At 37.3% G+C, this 18,458-nt stretch overlaps 4 protein-coding genes across 8 annotated transcripts; 1 reads left to right on the forward strand and 3 right to left on the reverse strand.

Moving 5' to 3' along the window:
* The first annotated feature begins 287 nt into the window (after positions 1-287).
* On the forward strand, positions 288-6,255 carry LOC125195697 (vacuolar protein sorting-associated protein 52 A-like). 3 transcript variants are annotated; one of them, XM_048093863.1, is made up of 20 exons: positions 288-483; positions 697-779; positions 876-936; positions 1,017-1,112; positions 1,372-1,473; positions 1,609-1,692; positions 2,031-2,111; positions 2,251-2,394; positions 2,744-2,835; positions 3,164-3,245; positions 3,411-3,590; positions 4,041-4,156; positions 4,258-4,316; positions 4,473-4,573; positions 4,777-4,827; positions 4,897-5,076; positions 5,202-5,336; positions 5,531-5,605; positions 5,784-5,841; positions 5,915-6,255. In XM_048093863.1, exons 1-20 carry the CDS (start codon positions 475-477, stop codon positions 6,217-6,219), a joined length of 2,094 nt encoding a protein of 697 aa, XP_047949820.1. In that variant the 5' UTR covers positions 288-474; the 3' UTR covers positions 6,220-6,255. The 3 variants fall into 3 exon arrangements, with proteins under 3 accessions (XP_047949820.1, XP_047949821.1, XP_047949822.1); XM_048093864.1 differs by having other exon boundaries at positions 5,773-5,841; positions 5,915-6,056; XM_048093865.1 differs by lacking the exons at positions 288-483; positions 697-779; positions 876-936; positions 1,017-1,112 and having other exon boundaries at positions 1,381-1,473; positions 1,634-1,692.
* Positions 6,232-9,360, reverse strand: LOC125195698 (glycerophosphocholine acyltransferase 1-like). The gene is made up of 8 exons (XM_048093866.1): positions 8,978-9,360; positions 8,742-8,861; positions 8,005-8,062; positions 7,814-7,914; positions 7,543-7,638; positions 7,357-7,450; positions 6,795-7,032; positions 6,232-6,705 (listed from the first exon to the last, which is right to left on the reverse strand). The coding sequence occupies exons 1-8, from the start codon at positions 9,083-9,085 to the stop codon at positions 6,342-6,344; spliced, it is 1,179 nt and encodes a 392-aa protein (XP_047949823.1). The 5' UTR covers positions 9,086-9,360; the 3' UTR covers positions 6,232-6,341.
* A 447-nt stretch (positions 9,361-9,807) lies between these two features.
* On the reverse strand, positions 9,808-12,642 carry LOC125196161 (PHD finger protein ALFIN-LIKE 5-like). Its single transcript, XM_048094558.1, has 5 exons — positions 12,452-12,642; positions 12,170-12,202; positions 11,222-11,450; positions 10,436-10,565; positions 9,808-10,306 (listed from the first exon to the last, which is right to left on the reverse strand). Exons 1-5 carry the CDS (start codon positions 12,546-12,548, stop codon positions 10,046-10,048), a joined length of 750 nt encoding a protein of 249 aa, XP_047950515.1. The 5' UTR covers positions 12,549-12,642; the 3' UTR covers positions 9,808-10,045.
* Positions 12,643-13,544: 902 nt separating this feature from the next.
* LOC125193290 (nuclear transcription factor Y subunit A-3-like) lies at positions 13,545-17,511 on the reverse strand. Of its 3 annotated transcripts, XM_048091062.1 has the most exons (8): positions 17,346-17,511; positions 15,928-16,008; positions 15,258-15,324; positions 14,964-15,177; positions 14,777-14,886; positions 14,614-14,685; positions 14,361-14,522; positions 13,545-14,089 (listed from the first exon to the last, which is right to left on the reverse strand). In XM_048091062.1, the coding sequence occupies exons 3-8, from the start codon at positions 15,261-15,263 to the stop codon at positions 13,850-13,852; spliced, it is 804 nt and encodes a 267-aa protein (XP_047947019.1). In that variant the 5' UTR covers positions 15,264-15,324; positions 15,928-16,008; positions 17,346-17,511; the 3' UTR covers positions 13,545-13,849. The 3 variants fall into 3 exon arrangements, with proteins under 3 accessions (XP_047947019.1, XP_047947018.1, XP_047947020.1); XM_048091061.1 differs by lacking the exon at positions 15,928-16,008; XM_048091063.1 differs by lacking the exons at positions 15,258-15,324; positions 15,928-16,008.
* Positions 17,512-18,458: the final 947 nt, after the last annotated feature.

An 18,458-nucleotide genomic window follows, 5' to 3' on the forward strand; every position in this document is an offset into this window, starting at 1 on the left:
AAAATCCATAAAAAAAATTTTACTAAAAATGGTATTTATACACTATAAAATGATGAAATATTTATTTCGTCCGATAGGTTATTAGGCTATCACCATAAATATCAGTTATCATATGATCACGTCCCTATACATGCAAATTATCTTATTTATTAGACAATTGTCTTAGGAGTATTAATTAAATATATGAAATACAAATTGACAATGCTTATAAATTAATAACTCAAAAGTCAATAATAATTTTAAATTATCCAATTGTGCTTTCATCGTCGTAGAAAGATTACCAAAGATAGCTGCACCATTTTCATACCACAATGACACAGATCAACCAAAATGCGATCGTCTGATCCGAATCTCGAGATCGTTGCATTTCAATTCATATTGCTCTAGCTTCTGATTTTGATCCATTTACGCAGTTGATCGATTCACAGAGATCATCGCATTGCAATTCATCCATTTAGTCAGTTGATCAGCGACATGACTGAGGTGATTTCAGATCAATTTGCAAGCGCTTAATTCCACCTCTTTCGTTTTTGTCGATGCTATATTTGATTAACTATACAGCTACATTATTCACTAGTTAAATATGTGAAATTGAAACCACGTACATTTTCGATACATTGTGTGATTTGATCGATCAAATCGCATCTGCAATTCTCGTAATTTCTACATTGTTTGGCATGCAATCGATGTGCATAGGTTGAGGCGAATAATGGATCGAAAAATGTGGTGGATTTGGGGTTTGATGTTGGCGAATTGACACTGGAAGATGATGCAGCCAGGTTCAAAATTCTCTGATTATGAATTTGAGCTGGTATTACGCATTTTTTTGTTACTTAATTATTTTTCAATTTTTTTTTTTTTTTTGGTTTTGTTAGTGATGATGATGTGGCACTGGAGGGGCTGGAGGAAGAGCTACAAGATTATAAAACTGATAATGTATGTGTTCACCAGTTTTTGTATTCTGTTTCTGGTCCCAAATATTTATGTGGTTTGGGTTCATTTGTTTGGAACTGAAGGTAGTCACCATGATACTGTCGAAAGGCACATCTTTGCGAAATTACACCAAGGATGTCGAGCACAATCTAAGGCGGATAGAGCTCGACTCTATTCAGGTTCTGATTGAACGCACCCTACTGATTCATTTTTCGCTTTGTTACTGAGGCGTACTTGTTCTTGTGACCATTATGAAGCTTCTTTCTTACTGTGAATTATGGAAATTGGTCTGTAAAATGCAAGTAAATCTGTATGTTCTTGGAAGTTCACATAGTGGTGGATTGGTGTGTGGCATCTTCTTGAAATGTGATATCTATACACTACGTTCAATACTCGTTCCAGCTTTCCTCGTTCTGATCCTTGTTTGGCCGATGTCAGGAATATATCAAAGATAGTGACAATCTAATCTCACTTCATGAACAAATTCATGATTGTAATACCATCCTATTGCAAATGGAGAAGCTTTTAAGTGGATTTCAAGTACGACTCTCATATTCAATCACTATCCATTTGTTTCTTATTTTACTGGATCGTATGCGTTACCTAGGATTCTGTATAGTGTTATATGTAGAAGGTGCACAAGAAACATCATGGTTTATACCATCTTTTTGGTAGGCTGAGATAGGTTCAATAAGTTCAGATATAAAGGTTCTTCAAGAAAGGTCTTTGGATATGGGGCTAAAGCTGAAGAATCGCAAGGTAATGCTATTCCTCTAACCTTAGTGTATAAACAGTGCATAACAAGACGACTTTTTTCTTCATTGGTTTATACATCTTTTTGGTAGGCTGACACTTTCTAAACCTTTTGACTTGCAAATTATAAATTTAATGAAACTGAAAGCACAATTGACTCAGAAGGAACATGTTAAAAGAGTCTGCCTAATATTCTTTATTTCCCAGACTAAAAAATCACTTAACAATCCTATACACTTTCTCATAAAGGTGCAACATGTTTTCACAAGGTTTTGTATGGCTGATTTGATACCTTGTGCTCTTATAGTAGATGCCATTAAGTTCTTGTTTGTGCAACTTATCAGGCAGCTGAATCAAAACTGTCTAAATTTGTCGAGGACATCATTGTGCCACCAAGGATGATAGAAATAATAGTCGATGGAGAGGTACTTCGGGTTTTTGTTAGTGCAGCTCCTTCAAGCCTCTTTAATTGATTATATATTTTATCTCCAAAACCATATAACATGCTGACATTTTAATATGTCGCAGCTAGTTACTAACTAAAGTCTCAATAAATATCTACAGGTGAATGAGGAATACTTGAAAACGCTTGAGATTCTTAGTAGGAAGCTACAGTTTGTTGGAAGTGATGCCATGTTGAAGACTTCCAAAGTGATAACTAATGTTCAGCCTGAAGTTGAGAAGCTTCACCAAAAAGCAGTTGCTAAGGTACATTCCCTAAATAATCACACACGTGTTCTCTTTTTTTTATTATTTATCATGAAAGTTCTACTTTCCATTTCTTGGTTCCTCCTGGTTTGGTGATTGCCATGAGTTTGGAGATATTCACATGACCAGGATAATCAAAATTTCCAGCCTTTCCTCATAATCGCACTTTCTCCATGGTCGTTCACAAATTATGCTCCCCTATAGCAGCTTTGTATATAATAGGATGGAGGCCCAATGTTAATGTTCTAATTATAATACGTACTTGATTAGTTGATTTAAATTTATGAGGCTCTCTAATTTGTACCTTACCTGATTTTTTTTTTTATAAAATTCTGCCCCTTCCAAAAAGGTATTTGACTTCATCATTCAGAAGCTAAACGCACTGAGGAGGCCCAAGACTAATGTTCAAATCCTTCAACAAAGTGTTCTTCTGAAATACAAGTAAGTTTTGGATTTGTGATGTTTTTTATTCCAACTGTTTATAAACCCATATCCTTGCTAAAATTATCAATTATCTTAACAATTTTGTAAAGTTTCCTGATTGCTTGAGGATTTTCTCTTGCTGTTAAAACTACTAGGAGCTTCAGCATGCTTATTTTGGTATGATAAGCATTTCATAATCTTTTTCCGGAGTAGGAGTAGTGGGTGATGTGCTCATTGCCCTATCAGATTTTTAATAAGCACATATATATCTATTCTGTTATCATGAGTTCACAGTTTTGTAAATAAAACTTGAGATACAACATATCATCTTTTAGTACACATGCAGATATGTAATAATGTTTCTCAAGGAGCACAACAAAGAGGTATTTGTTGACATCCGTGCTGCATACATTGACACCATGAATAAGGTAAATCTTCCTTAAATAATTAACAGCTTTAGCTTAATAGTTAAATAATGAACATCACCTACCTTCTGAATATTAGTTGCTTTCTTGAATTGATTGTCTAAGGTTATTCTTGTGCAAGTGATCATCATTTTCATTATTCATGCAAGTACTATGTCTGTTTCACAGGTTTTAGGTAAAAACGTCCAAGCTTATATTCATGCCTTAGAGAAGTTGCAACTGGACATAGCAACAGCTGCTGATTTGATCGGTGTTGAAACCAGAAGTACTAGTCTATTCTTGAGAGGGGAACCTTTAAAGAACCGCTCTGCTGTTTTTGCTTTGGGAGATAGGATAAAGATTCTTAAGGTGTGGATATGTTGTGTCCTTGTCGTAACTTGTTTCTTTGATGCTCAAATAGCCATGTCGCACTAATTTTAATTTCATTACCTCTTTCTGTCATTTTGCCATGTTCCTCTCTGTTGTGTCTTATCTAGTTATTTAATGAACACAAAATATAATATGAGCACTTTAACCTCGAGTGCAATTTAATGTAACATGAGCTAAGAATGACTTTGGATGAGATAGATCATAGAAGGAGATTTTAACTTGTACAACTGCTAGTGAGATGGTACATAAAAGACCAGCTGCTTTAACATGAACAACATGATATCTGCTCTATCGATAATGATCCACCTGTAGTTCAGGCTCTGATTGGCTGAATGCTGTCTCAGCCAGTCTCTGTATACGTCAAATAAGCTGGTGTTGAAGAGTCTTATTGTGCATAGCATCCAATCTTTCGATTCTTCTCTTACACAGGAAATTGATGACCCTGCATTGATTCCTCATATTGCTGAAGCCAGCTCTAAAAAGTATCCTTACGAAGTCCTATTCAGGAGCTTGCATAAGCTGCTTATGGATACTGCTGCTTCCGAGTACTATCATACTACTTTATCTGATTTAGTATTTTAATTTATTCAAATTGGAAAACTTGTAATCCTCTTTGGTGTATAGAATAACCTGGTTCTATCTTCAGATATCTTTTCTGCGACGAATTCTTCAGAGAACAGTCTATGTTTTATGACATATTTGCAGGTATCTATAGTCATCTTAAAAGTTTCCAATAACCATAGTCTGGAAAGTTCTAATTCACATCTAACACATGCGTTTTCTCTATACAGATACTATTCGAAAAAACAAAAATGGTTGCCATTATAAGATACTGAGCCATTACATTTGTTAAATTGTCAGGCCCCTTTACAGTAATTGATGAACACCTGAATACAGTTCTACCAAATTTTTATGATGCAATTGGTCTGATGCTCATGATTCGCATTATACACCAGATTCAGGTAGCAGGATGAGGTGAAAATATTATATTGTACATTTTGAACTTTGTATCCCTAACTTCCAAAGTTGTAGACCAACTATGTATACATGTTTTAAAAGTTATAATTTTGGAATTTCAAGTGCATCTACACAGGTAGATGATGTATGTTTATGTTTTGCACTTCATTAGTCTATAGCTTCTGAATTACTTATATTTTTTCGTCAGCTTATAATGTCTCGGAAGCGGCTACCGTGTCTAGATTCGCACTTGGATAAGGTACGTGCAAGCAAATTCACGCATTCAACTTGTGCCAAGGTCCCAACATAATGGATAGAATTTCCATAGGTTAACATCTCTCTGTGGCCGCGATTTAAGATGGTATTTGACATGCACCTCAGCAGCCTACGCAATGCCAATATCCGGACACTGTGGGAAGACGATGTTCGTCCACATTATGTCATGAGACGCTATGCAGAATTCACTGCATCTCTAATTCAGCTTAATGTTGACTATGGCGACTGTCAGGTAAGAAATTCATAAAATTTGTGCCTGACTGCGAAAACCTTATACCTTTAAATTCAGAATCCTTGACATCATATATATTGACAATAAAACCTCAATTTGTGCTGGATTGGGGAAAATCTTGTCAGCTTGAACACAACTTGGAAAGACTGTGGCTGGCTGCAGATGATTTGCTTGTCAAGCTTGCTGCATTGTTCCAGAAACCAAAGCAACAGACCGTGTTCGTCATAAATAACTACGACATGACAATTTCTGTACTCAAGGTAAAGTTCTGTTAGAAGATGTTGATCAGAACATTTTACTTCTTATCCTTAATATTATCACACATTAATAGATGAACACACAACAATGTCCATGCCTGTCAGGTCAGTTCCACATATTTGCACAGAGTAATATTTTGTCTGTAAACAGTATGCAACCGTCATGTTAGTTCAAAACATCGTTGTTTATCATTCAGGAAGCTGGTCCCGAGGGGGGTAGAATCCATATGCACCTCGAAGAGCTGCTCAAGAGCAATACGGCCATTTATGTGGTAACTGAGAAATGATATCTAGTCTCTTCTTTGCTTTTACTGTTTGAAAATTCGTCTATTTCTCTTATTTCTCTCTTATTTTACTAATTTTGTATTAAAATTCGTCTCGTCCACTATCAAGGTTATTTTTCGCCTAATGTTCAAGTTTCTCTTGGGATGATTAAAAGGTTTTCTGCAGGAGCTGCTACTACAGGAACACTTCAGCAGCCTGATCAAGTTTGTCAAAACTAGAGCCTGTATGCTGTGTTCAATATTCTCCAATTCATGCTTTTGTCATACATCTTGTTTGATCTGTCCTTTTGTTTACAGGCGAGGACCCGAGCTTGGGTCCGAGGCGCCCAATCAGCGTGGCAGAGGTCGAGCCTATAGTAAAGGACTTTGCGAGCAGATGGAAAGCCGCGATAGAGCTAATGCACAGCGACGTCATTACGTCTTTCAGCAACTTCTTGTGTGGCATGGAGATTCTCAGAGCTACATTGACTCAGCTATTGCTTTACTACACAAGGCTCTCAGATTGCATGAAGAACATTCCTGGTGGTTCTGCTCCAAACAAAGATTTGATTTCTATATCATCAATTATGTATGAAATTAGGAAATTTTCAAGAACATTTTAATAGATGAAAGGGTATCAAACAACCATCATTGTTTCATTATACATTTCATTATACAACACAAGTATTTTCTCCAACTTTTCTACTGAAACAAGAACTTTACTACTGAAACAAGGAAAAGTATGCTACTGGGATTCTACTGCATGAGATTGACTACTTGCTGCTCTGGTTGAATCATCGGGTGCTGGTCGATCCGTCGGAGTGTCGAGGGGTTGCATCTCCATTTTCTTTCGCTCTTTCATAACGACCTGCCTTGGCATCACTTCCAGCAAGAAGTTGCCTCCATTCCATACAGATGCAGAAATCTTGAGCAACTGGAATGTCACGTGCAGTTCGTACGACAAGAATATAGGGACCGTGAGCGCGGTGGTTGCCACAGTGAACATGGCCTGGAGTAGAATATACATGAACAAGCGGTTCTGATCACCGAGCAGTCCACTAAAGCGCCACCACAAGTTGTTGGCTTTCTGTGCTTTTTTCGAGAGTTCTCTGGTGACATTCGAAATTAGAAGACTCAAAATCCCAACTAAGTAAACGAGAACCGGAAGGAATGAAAAGGCGAAGAGAAGATGGGAGACCTGTATGAAGTCATGACTTCTGGGTCTCGGAGTAGTCTTTGTCGGCGCAGGACATCTACGATGAGAAAATAGAGAATCTGCCAAACGAGATAAACAGCTAACGGGACAAAGAAAAGCCAAGTCCAGAGATACGATTTGCTCTCTGTGTGAGGCCAAGATGACCTACTAGTGGAGCCGTCCGGGCTCATGGCTTCGAGGAACACAGGATCCCACCATCTTATTGTGAAGAAAACTAATCCTGAAAGCAATATCAGCATTGGCTACATCAGGAGCAATGGAGGAGCAAACACTTCATGTTCGATCGTACTCAAGAAAAACTAGCTTAGGATGAGAGAACAAACTTTATAAGTAAAGAGAAACTCGTAAACTCTAAACCTTTACGGTAGGTGCTTATTTATAGATACAAACACGAAGGCCGCAAAAGCATTGGAAACTATTAACCAGACAACTGAGTATAAGCATGAAAATAACTCAACTTTTGATAATGAATCAAGTGCTCCATAAATGATAGAACAGAGACACTAGAGTTAATTTAAAGAAACGGAAACTGGGGCTCTCTTACCTGGCAAAAGATGTATGAAGACGCTTACGATTTTGTCCACAGAATTGAAAACTAAGCTACAGCGCCACACAATCAATGCCCATGCCAACGGCCCCTGCACCCAGGATTACACGAACACAAAAGAAAAAAAGCCATAAGAACTGATGCCTTCAAGAGAGAGGAGTAGGCACTGCTCGAACTGCTTACCTCTGCAAACGAGAAGCAAACCATGAAAAGCTTCTCGTTCCTTGGACAAAACAGCAGCATAATCAAGAAGATTGTATTGGCGTAGTAACAAAAATCCTGCGTTACAAGAAGTTGAATGAGTCTGAATTTCGGCATCCAAGTATTCTTTTAGAGACTCAAACGAACATAACGGAAACTAGAAACTCAAACAAGTAGGCCACCAGAAATTTAAACTCGGTGAAAATCAGTTCTCACAGTACAACAAGATTAAGCCTGGGCTACAGAGACTTACCAAAAGATAATAGTGCCATTTCTTGTATCTGTAATATATCCATCGAAGGGGCACAAATATCACGTAGAACAAACAGTACAAGTAACGAACATCCTGTGGCCCTGAACAACAACAAAACACAGATGATGATGACACCAACATTATCAAAGATATCAATGAAATTCAAAAAAGGCAAGAGTGATTCTACTCACTTGCTCCCAAGACAAAGCAAAAGCCTCCAAAGCCAAGAACGCCTATCAAGTGTGTCACCTGCCACCACCACACAATCATCACCACTTGTTCACATCAAACATCCTAATCTGCCTAAAGTTCTATCGGGAGTCTACTTTGTGTGATAGATTAGATCGATAAAACATATGATTAAGTACTTGGAAGAGATTAGACGATCATACAAGTATCCGTCAAAACAAATGGCACATTAGCCTACATACTCCCTCCATCCACGGCCAATAATCATGTTTTTCCCATTTTGAGTCATCCACAAAATATAGTCAATCTTTTATTTTAGAGATTAGATCGATAAAACATACTTGAACAGTCATACAAATTCCGTCAAAGCAAATGGCACATTAGCTTATACTCCATCTGTCCACAACCTATAGTCTTGTTTATCCCTTTTGGGCCGCCCACTAAAATTAGTCGCCTTTTATTTTTGGCAAGTTTCTCTCTTTAATGAAATGAAGCTCCAATAAATCTTTTTCAATTGTTACTCTTACATTGGCAATTTGTATTAATCAAATGGGGACCAAAATGGAGGAAGTATTAATCTTATTAGTCAAAGTAAACGCCATAACCCCTATAAGCAATACAATTAGAGCTAGTAAACTGCTAAGACATATTCTATTTTCCTCCTATACACAATCAAATACCCATATCAAAACACACACACACACACTGATGAAAAGGTTTTCTAGGTGTATATATATACCTTGTTGATGAATCTTTCATGCTCTTCAGCCTGTTTGGCAATCTTGAGTGCCTGCTTGGACAAGATCTCTCTGGTCTGCAGTGCTTGTTTGGACAGCATCTGCTTCGTCTGAGCCACTTTCTACTCCAAAACCCCACCATCACAATTCACAATCAAAACCAATAAAAATCCCATCTTTCTTCAATTTCCCATTTTAAAAAGTATATACTATTTCATATTGAATGAATTTCTAATACCTTTGATGGATCTCCCAGCCTCATCCTCATGTTCCCATGCCAATCCCCGTTGCCGTTGGCATCCTCAGCCTCCACAAACTCCACCGTTTCTTCATTATTACTCCCCATTTTTTCCTCTTCTTCCAAGACCACTTCTCTCTATATATATATATGTGTGTGTGTGTATGTGCGTGCTGAAGAAGAAAGGGATCGTCTTCCTCGTAGTTGTTTAAGAGAAAAAAGCAATCTTTCTTATAACGGTGGATGATTTCTCTTCTAATTATAGCTGAGCCTAAATATTGAACAGAATCCAAGATAGTTTGTAATTGTGGACTGCTTCTTTTATTACAAGGGAGAGAGAATTTAGGATAGTAGGATAATTCTCACTTCTTCTTATGAAATGGTCTTTTTTAACAATTCTCAAATTATATATATGTCTGAAAAAGTAAATGACCATGTGATACCGTGTGAATAAAGGTTGCATTTCAGATTTATACACATAATAATTCCTAATCTGTTTCACCAATTTTCACAATATTTTTCATTGAAGGAGTAGTAGATTTGTTTTCTGCCCAATTATTAAGGGTGAAGTTACGTGGAATGGTGATATTAGGCCACCTGTTTAATTAGCGGTGACAGGAGAGAGAGAAAGTCCACAACGGGAAGGTTCTTGATTATTCTTTCTTCAACAACGATAACACAACACAAAATTCGGAATATTCGTCCCCATCTTGCAAGTTCGGCACCCAATATTCATTAAATTAAAACCCAACCAACTGCAAGATTGTCTCTTAATTACCTAATGATCAAATAGCAAGAGAAGAAGGCAGAGAGATAGGGAGAGATTTAGGTGCAAGAAACGTAAATTGGATAAATAAATGTTAATGACAGTAGCATGCAGATGTTTTCAAGCTTACAAACCCTCTACAAAGACCTTTTACATCTAAAGAAACAGAGGCAAGAGTAGCTAAAACTATCCTTACAAATACGACCCACGATTAAATAGTGTTGCTCACACATAGATGCTTCTTCTTCTTCTTCTTCACACAAGGGGACAACAACTACATGGTTAGGCGGACAAACACCTCATCAAGGCCGTGCTCTTTTATTCGAACATGACGGGCATTTGTACTGCTTGATGTGCTCAGCCCTAGCAGGAGTTATCTTCACGCATTTCCCATGGAACCATCTCTCGCATATGTCACAGCAGATCCAGAACTCGTCGTGCGCGTAGTTTTCCCCACATGCTCCACACAAGGTGTCGCCATGCTCCTCTTCATCCTCGTCCTCCTCCTCCTCTTCATCTAATCCCTCCCCCTCGTCCTTGGTGGGGGGCTTGGGCAATTTTTCCTGTCATTCGGAACGAATACTTTCAATCATATGAACTTGAACAAGGCATGGGTTGGCTCGCAGGACAAACATTCATAGCTAAAACAAATGGAACAATTTGATCATGAACAACTAGGTAAAGGATTTTACCATTTTTGGCTTAGCTTTGGTTCCACCGGGAGTTGTACCAGACGACTTATCCTTGAATTGCGTCTTTGAAGCCCCAGTCACAACTTCAAAAATTGTAGGAAGGTCGTTTATCATATTGAATAGGCGTTTCCTGCATCCAGAAACCACGGGGAGAAAAACTAAATATAAAAGGTAAACAAGCTTTAAAAATTTCAAGCAAGTCCTAGTTCTGTTTCCGAATAGCAAAAGTGTTACTCAAGTAGCAAGAGTGAGGAAATCTTACAGAAGATATAAATGAACTTTGTATAACCCAAAACTGGGTAGATGTTATCTAAACATCACTTCGAACCTCTTGTTCAAAAGAATGGCACCTCACAAGACAATTAACAACATCAAACAGAACACTTATATACTGCAATCCTCATTAGAAAATTGACAGTGTAAGTTCAGTAACACAACCAACTGCCAAAGAGTTTCAATTACAATGCATGCTTAGGATAAAGTGTATTGAAAAGTTATACGCACAAGAGGACATCTGAGTAGAAGAAGGAATACATAAAATTCTTTAAATCATCAAGAGTCAGAGAGAGAAGCACCTAGTAGGTATTCGTAATGCAAAATTAATAGTATTAGTATAATATCAAGTCATATCTCCAGCACAAATAAAGCAACTTTCCTTTAAATAATATCTAACCTCCCAAAGATAACAAAAGAATTCCACATTGAGGAGAGTAGGAAACAGAAAAGAATATAGTTTTTGTTTTAAATGGATATTCAAAAGCATTCTTAATGCACAAATTAGCCTACCTGTCAGCTTTATCAAAACCAAATCGCGCACCAAAATAGAAAGCAACAGAAAGTAGCCATGCATCGCTGTGGACAGCAACTAGAGCCAACCAGTCTTTCTCTTGCATGCCATCTCTGGCAAAGTTTATACCTAAAGCTGGCTCCGGTAGCTCCGGAGGCACCTCCTCAGCAGGCAGATTAACTTCCCACTGCTCGGTGGGAAATCCGTAAAGGCATAGATTCTCCTTCTCTGCAAAATTTTCAAGATCCGACGGCACAAATATGATTAGAGATTACATGAAATTTTAAAATGCTTCCACAAAGAAACATCATTTGTGGACTAGCGAGTGTGGGCCATGTGCAGATACCAAATATAAGCTGTGGACTAGCCAAAACACAGTGCTATGCCAAAAAAACAAGCATGAGGATAACTGCAGTAAACCGACTATTCAGATTTTATGATATAAGAGACAATATTAGGATAACTGCAGCAAAAAGTTCGATCATTGGATACATAAATTACTGTAACATACAGTAGAACTATCTACCAGTTAGCCATCCATGGCTTGGATTCAAATATAACTGAGAGAGCTTTTAAGAAAAGTCCAATTTTTTGAAAAACCGTTATAAGCTAGAACTTGTCCTTTCCAGCAAAAAATGTGTGAAAAAACTTATACATGTAGTAGGTAAGTAACTAAAGTCAAATATATGGAGTAGTAAATATTGCACATTTATGCAAATAATTTCCCTCACATACTATCTCATAACAACAAAGTAATTATCAGATCCCCAAACCAATATCATAAAATACTCAACCATAGATTTTTGATAAGCTGATGTCAACGTGCACTGTCGTATACACACAAAAGAAAGGAAATTTATCCACCAAATAAGTAAACAAACTACAAATTCATCCAAAAAATACCATACTAAACCACTCCAATTGACCACACAGCTCCAATTACTCACCAGGATCGCACCGTTGAAAAAATTCTTCAACATCTGAAATTGTAAAACAAAGCCCAAATTCAGTAAGACTAAAAGCGCTACAAACCAAACAACCAGAAAAAAAACCCTAAATCTCGAAAATCACATCAGAAAGGGAGAGTATCAGAAACCCCCAAATTAGACCAGAAACCCTAAATCTCGAAAAATGGCATAGAAAAGCTCGCGACAATCCGAAATAGCCAATTAAAGCAACGAGATTACATAATTGAGACACGAAATGCAACAAATGAGCCAAAAACATACCGGTGGTGAGAGCTTTGATCAAGCCGATACGCCTGCCCTTGAAATCTCTGAAGACCTCTTCGACAGTGCGAGGGCTGTTGTGCGCGCCAACCTCCATAGCTAGTCCGTACAAATTTTTTCACGCACAAACACGCTGCAGTGTGTGTGTTTTTGTTGCAGTGATGGATTCAAAAATAAACTGGGAAGTCAGGAGAGAGCAAAGAAGGGGGAATGTGAGGGGTATTACTGGAATTCTGTGGATTTGTCGGGGGCAATTTGGGGATATCGGGAGATTGGAGAGGAGTTGGATAGGACAATTTGCGGAAATTGCACTTTGATCCCTATAGTTTATGATGTTCATCGCTTTACCCCTCTCAATACTAACTTTTTTATATTGGATTAATATACTTACTAGAAAAATGTTATATGAGAATTATGTGTAAATGATCATTCAAGTTGAAATAAAAAACCTTAATATTATAACTATTCTATAAAAATATAGTTTCGTATGTAGTGTTTTGAGGTCGAACAGGGAGAAAAAGTTCATTTAATTCAACTGAAAAGGGAGAAAAAGTTCGTTTAGTTCAAACTAAAACGACGATTATAAAATATTATTTGAATTATGTGATGCGAGTTAGAAAGCAAAACAACGACTAACAATCAAATGAGATAATTACTACCTCAGTCTGCATTAACTAACTTTTCTACACTAGTTTTAATAAAAATAATACTAATAAATAATTAAAGGGAAGAAATAGTAAAATAACATAGAATAATTGGTAAACCGAGATTCCTAAAGTGGGACGGAGGGAGTACTATTTATCGACTTAAACTATTTATAATCATTTTTACAAAACGAGTGCAGAAAAGTAAATGTGACAATTAATGCGGGACGGAGATAGTATAAGAGAAGAATGTTGCTCCTAACAATTCCTTAGACTAATCGTGTATTCCATTATCCTTTAAAAAAACATGTAGTCTTGACTAAGCAAAAGATTTCCAAATAGATAGGCTAAATATATTTTCACTCTTCTAACTCTAGATAGGCGGAACACTACTCCACATTTCAACTCTTAAAAAAAATATAATCTAAGTTAATTTAATTGAAATTCGGTTGATACTAAAAATCCAACATATTCTCTATTCAAGAATTCCTTCACCATGCTAAAAAAAATGAGTTAAACTGTTACACACATCTAAAAGAGAGATGAAAAGGAAGCCCAACCTCAAAGCTTAGAAAGAAAGTTTGAGTTTCAGTTCAAAAAGATCCAAATGTGTGTAGGATTTAATGTATTAGGCAGACAATTTTAGTACAAAGCCCACATTCTGTAGGAGAATAGCAGAGGATGAACCTCAATAGTAACAAAGCCAAGGATGAATTGCCCAGCCGGTCGGGAGCGGCGCCTTCCGCCACACACCTCACCGGACTATCGAAGCATAGCGACGGTTCCCATTGTACGCCATGTTCGAAAACCTGCCATCAGACTGCTGCAGCATAGCGTCGCCACCGGCCCCGTCCCCACCTTCCCCGTACCCGAAATGGAAGGCCTCCGCGCCACCACTGCCCTCCGCCTGCTGCTTCTTGGTGCTCAGAAACCGGCCCCCGGTGCCCCTCACTCTATTCAGCGCGTGCTGATGACGAGACTCGTGCAGATACGGCTGCATTCATCGTATCATACATTAATCTCCATTTCATCAAAAATTCGAGATAATTACACCATACATACAAAATGTTTCAAATTGATTACAAAATGTTGAGCTTACATAAATCATATACAAAAAGATTAATTAACTTGAAACACTATTGAAACTTTTTATGCTTATGATAGATGAAAACTTATACATTGGTGAAATATCTTGTATGCATTGTGTAATTACCATCAAGATTCACGTGTTTTCGTTCGAAAATAAATCACGATCGAGAACTTACTTTGCGCGTTTTGACGAGTTTGTTTTGTGCCTCCAGCTTAGCTCGGGTCTGTCTCCTCCTAAGTATACCATGGTACTGTTTCGCATTGACATATATCGGGCCGTCCTCGGGAATTTCGCCAGGGAGCGGAACGCGCCCGGACGCAGCAGCATCGGCCATCATCTGCAGTTGTACACGAACATGAAAATGTAAGCACATTGAGACGAAACGTGATACGCACAAAACGACAATCACGACTAATACTACTACTCACGATGTTATGGGGGCCATAGGGCGTAAACATCCCGGTGAAGTAGGGGTCGGTGTAGGCATACGGGAACTGCACCTGATGTAGAATTTTTCGGACCAAATCATACATAATCAAACTAACAAACATCAACATTATCATCACTGGTATTGAGGCAGTCACGACTTACAATCGGTTGAGTCATCTCAGCGTGTGGCGTGTTGATGGAGAGCTCAGGATTGCCAAGGAACAAACCCCCCTTCATTTCTTGCCCGTGCTTACCATAGCTCTCGTCGTGCACTGCACCAACAACGCTATTAATTGTTGCATCTCGAGGATAACGATAAGCAGCTAATAAATGAGATCAAATTCATTACCGGAGTCAGAAGAAGCGCACTGATCTTGGGAACTAGCCTTCCCCATGGCGGTGAACTCCTTGCGTGAAAGGCTGGTCGATTCAGTCGAGGAAGAGTGCTGATCCTGCAGTTGAAAGTCGATGTACTTCAATTCCTGGCCTCGTTGGGGAGGAGGGTCCACTTCAAAGTTGAGGTTTTTGGATATTGCTTGGGAGAAATGGTGCTCTTGCATATTCTGCACAACGAAAACAATCAAAACGAGGAGGCATCGGAGGTTTTGTACATTTAACGTTTAAACAAGTTTCGAAGTCATACAGCCATTGGTTTAGGAAGTAGCTGAAGCCAGACGCATAACCAAAGACCTTTAAGGACTCATTATTAGCTGCTTGAGGAGACACGAGATGAGTAATCTTAGGCGTACGATAACACCAATTCAATAGCTATATACTATAAGTGACCGCACGGTTCTATTGAGTCTATAAGGACACAACGGAAGTTGTATACGCACATAAGACACGTTGCATACAAACACTAATGGTATCGAAGTACTTGGCACATACTAGAGATCATTGCATAACATAATAATGTCTAATACTCCTAGCAAAAAGAAAGAGAAAAAAGTGAAGTCTTTATACCTCTTTACTAAACCAACAAATATATGTAAGAAAACAAAGATTCACACACAATATACATAAACCTTATGGAGTAAATAGGAAATGGAGTGTGATCTTTTCATCTTTTGTTTCATAAAAAATTACTACTCTTTTTTTTGTTTCTTCTAAATTCATAAGGCCTTTCCTAAGTCCAAATATTAAAATGTAGAATCTCAAAAAGACAATAAAAATGGACTCTTGGAAATTATTTGTGTGAAAGTGTATTCCAACTTAAAGCCAAAACTAAACCCCAAATACCAAAGGTAGATGAATTCCATCAGCATGTCATTCTTGCCATTCAACTGGTCTCTCTAACACAATGAAACGCTTACCGAGCCTCGCATATAAAGAAAGAATCACACGAGCAAACACATAAAATGAAAAAAGCCCAAACCCGAAGGATTGAGGAAAACCTACAAAAAATGAACACAAATAAGATAGGAATCGAGCAAAACACAGCACGGCATTATGTGTTTCGGGCAGGAAGCTAAACTCAATCTGTTTAAATCAGCAAAAGGTCTACCTAAGACCACTGCCATGAGAAGATTTACAAGTGACATATGGAACTAAGCTAAACTCGACCCTATACAAGATCTACCATTTTTGACACATTATTTCCAGCCTCATTCAGTTATCCTCTCTCACTCTAAATTTTTGCAGCTTCAACATTAGTACATGACAACACTAAATCCAGCACTATAACTAAGTCTTAAACAATGCCAATCTCAAATCAAACACATCTTAGAAAGAAATATTCCAATGTATTTATTCGCTAGAATGACTTTTACATCTATACTTTTAATACAAACTAACGACATGCATTGTTTGAGAATGACTTTTTGGTGTGAAATTTCAATTTTTTCATACTAATATTTAAAGATTGTTAACTAATAAAATGAATACTTTAACAATTTTTGGGGAAAAAAAGGGGAAAATGGTAAATTAATTGACTCTCCTAGTGGAAGGAAATGTAGGTAAGCTAATAAAAGGGAAAAGAGGGTAATGAACTACTAGCAATTACAGTAATTTATCTAGTTAGTTGTAGAAGAAAAATCAACACTTATATAATTATAAATCTAAAAAAAAGCACTGCAGCCAAGAAAAGGTGAGGCACTACAGCCAAGAATTAAGCAGAGTGATGGATTATATCATCTTCTTCGCAAGAAAAGTTGAAAATCTTATTACCAACTGCAATTAATTGAAGTTATCACCTAACAACAACAGATTACCAACTAAAGCACCCTTCTTTCTCTTGATTGATTTCAGAAATGGATCAACACCAAAACAAACAATCAAAACCCAAAACTAGGAGCATTTAACTAAACATAAAAAACCTCCATAGTGCTGAAAAACAATGAACACAAAAAAAATACTTGTAAATTTGAGCAGAAACAATCATATCTCAGATGGTTTGTTTGTCTAGTGTATATGAATCCAAGTAAGGTAAAAATCAAATCTTTATCAAGAAAATATGGAAAAGTCAATAACTTTACTAAATTTAACCAACACAAACACCAGCAACCATTCAGTGATTCAAAGCATGCATCAAACATACAACATAAATGGGAAAATTTGACATATCCAAATCAAGATGAATCAAACACAAACCCTCAATAAAGACAGCAACTTTTTTTGTCAAGAAACAAAAACACCTTTGTAATAGTATCCACATAGATAGATATACAATGAAAGGGAAAGGGAATAAGAGAGAGAGAAAGAGATATAGAGAGAGAGAGGTGGGGAGAAACACCTTTAGGATCTGGTGCCAATACTTGGAGGAACAACAAGCACAACTGTTGGGATGAAATTGGGCATGTCTCCCTTCTCTTAAAACTATACTATTTCCCCCACAAGATTCTCTCTGGATTCTTGACTCTCACTCTCTCCTTTCACAATATTATATTAGTACTATCTGAAAGAAACAGGGATCCATATATATATGTGTATACAGTATAAATACATGAAGAAAATACTATACTAGAGTACAAGTAACAATAAAGACGCACGCTACCACCCACCAGCACCATTGATGGCATCATTTCAAATGACCTACTCTTTTTTTGCATTCTTTTTTTATATTTTTATTTTAATTTTATTTTTGGGAGAGTAGTTTTTGTATCTAGTTTTGTCTTGTAGCGGGAAGTGTTTTTATCTGCGGGAGTGGGCCCCCCATTATTCGCTTGTTTCTTGTAGGCTGATTCAGTTCATTCAACTCTCTACACCAACCTTCAATTCAAACCTTCACACTTGTTTCTTTCTAGATTGTTCTTGCAACTTAGCAGTATTTCTGTTGTAGGCGTCTGAATTATAATTTCATATCTTTGCATTTTGATTGAGTGGGATTCTTATGTGCAGTAATATGTGAATTTTTATCTCAATTTTGAGTAATTTTATCAATAAACACCAATTCTATCAAAGCATCTTTAACCTTTAATTTTGTTGCAATTTTAATAAAACACAAATTGATAATTAAAATACCATAATAATGACCGGTTTTTAAGCGCATTACAAAAGTTACGAAATAGACTTAAATTTCATTAAATTCATGATTTTTCCGATAATTTGACCAAATATATACTACAAAATTTTATGTGAAGATTAAAAAATAGCATGAGTATACTAGTAGTATAGTACATAAATTATCCGAGGAAAGGTATAGTCATTTATTCCCAGCCGCCCTTTCAGTCTGAACACAGTTCTCGTACTCTCACACGCGCTTACACGTCACCTGGCTGACGTAGTGCTTACACGGACACAATCTACTGGCGGTCGGAACACGCGCCGTCAAATCGGAGTAAGGAAAGGGCGGAGTATCTTTCGTGTTGCCACTTCTGCCCCTGCAAAGTGGAGTTAATTTCGAGAT

The sequence above is a fragment of the Salvia hispanica genome, chromosome 6 (genome assembly GCF_023119035.1).
Source record: "Salvia hispanica cultivar TCC Black 2014 chromosome 6, UniMelb_Shisp_WGS_1.0, whole genome shotgun sequence".
In the NCBI taxonomy this organism is placed as follows: domain Eukaryota; kingdom Viridiplantae; phylum Streptophyta; class Magnoliopsida; order Lamiales; family Lamiaceae; genus Salvia; species Salvia hispanica.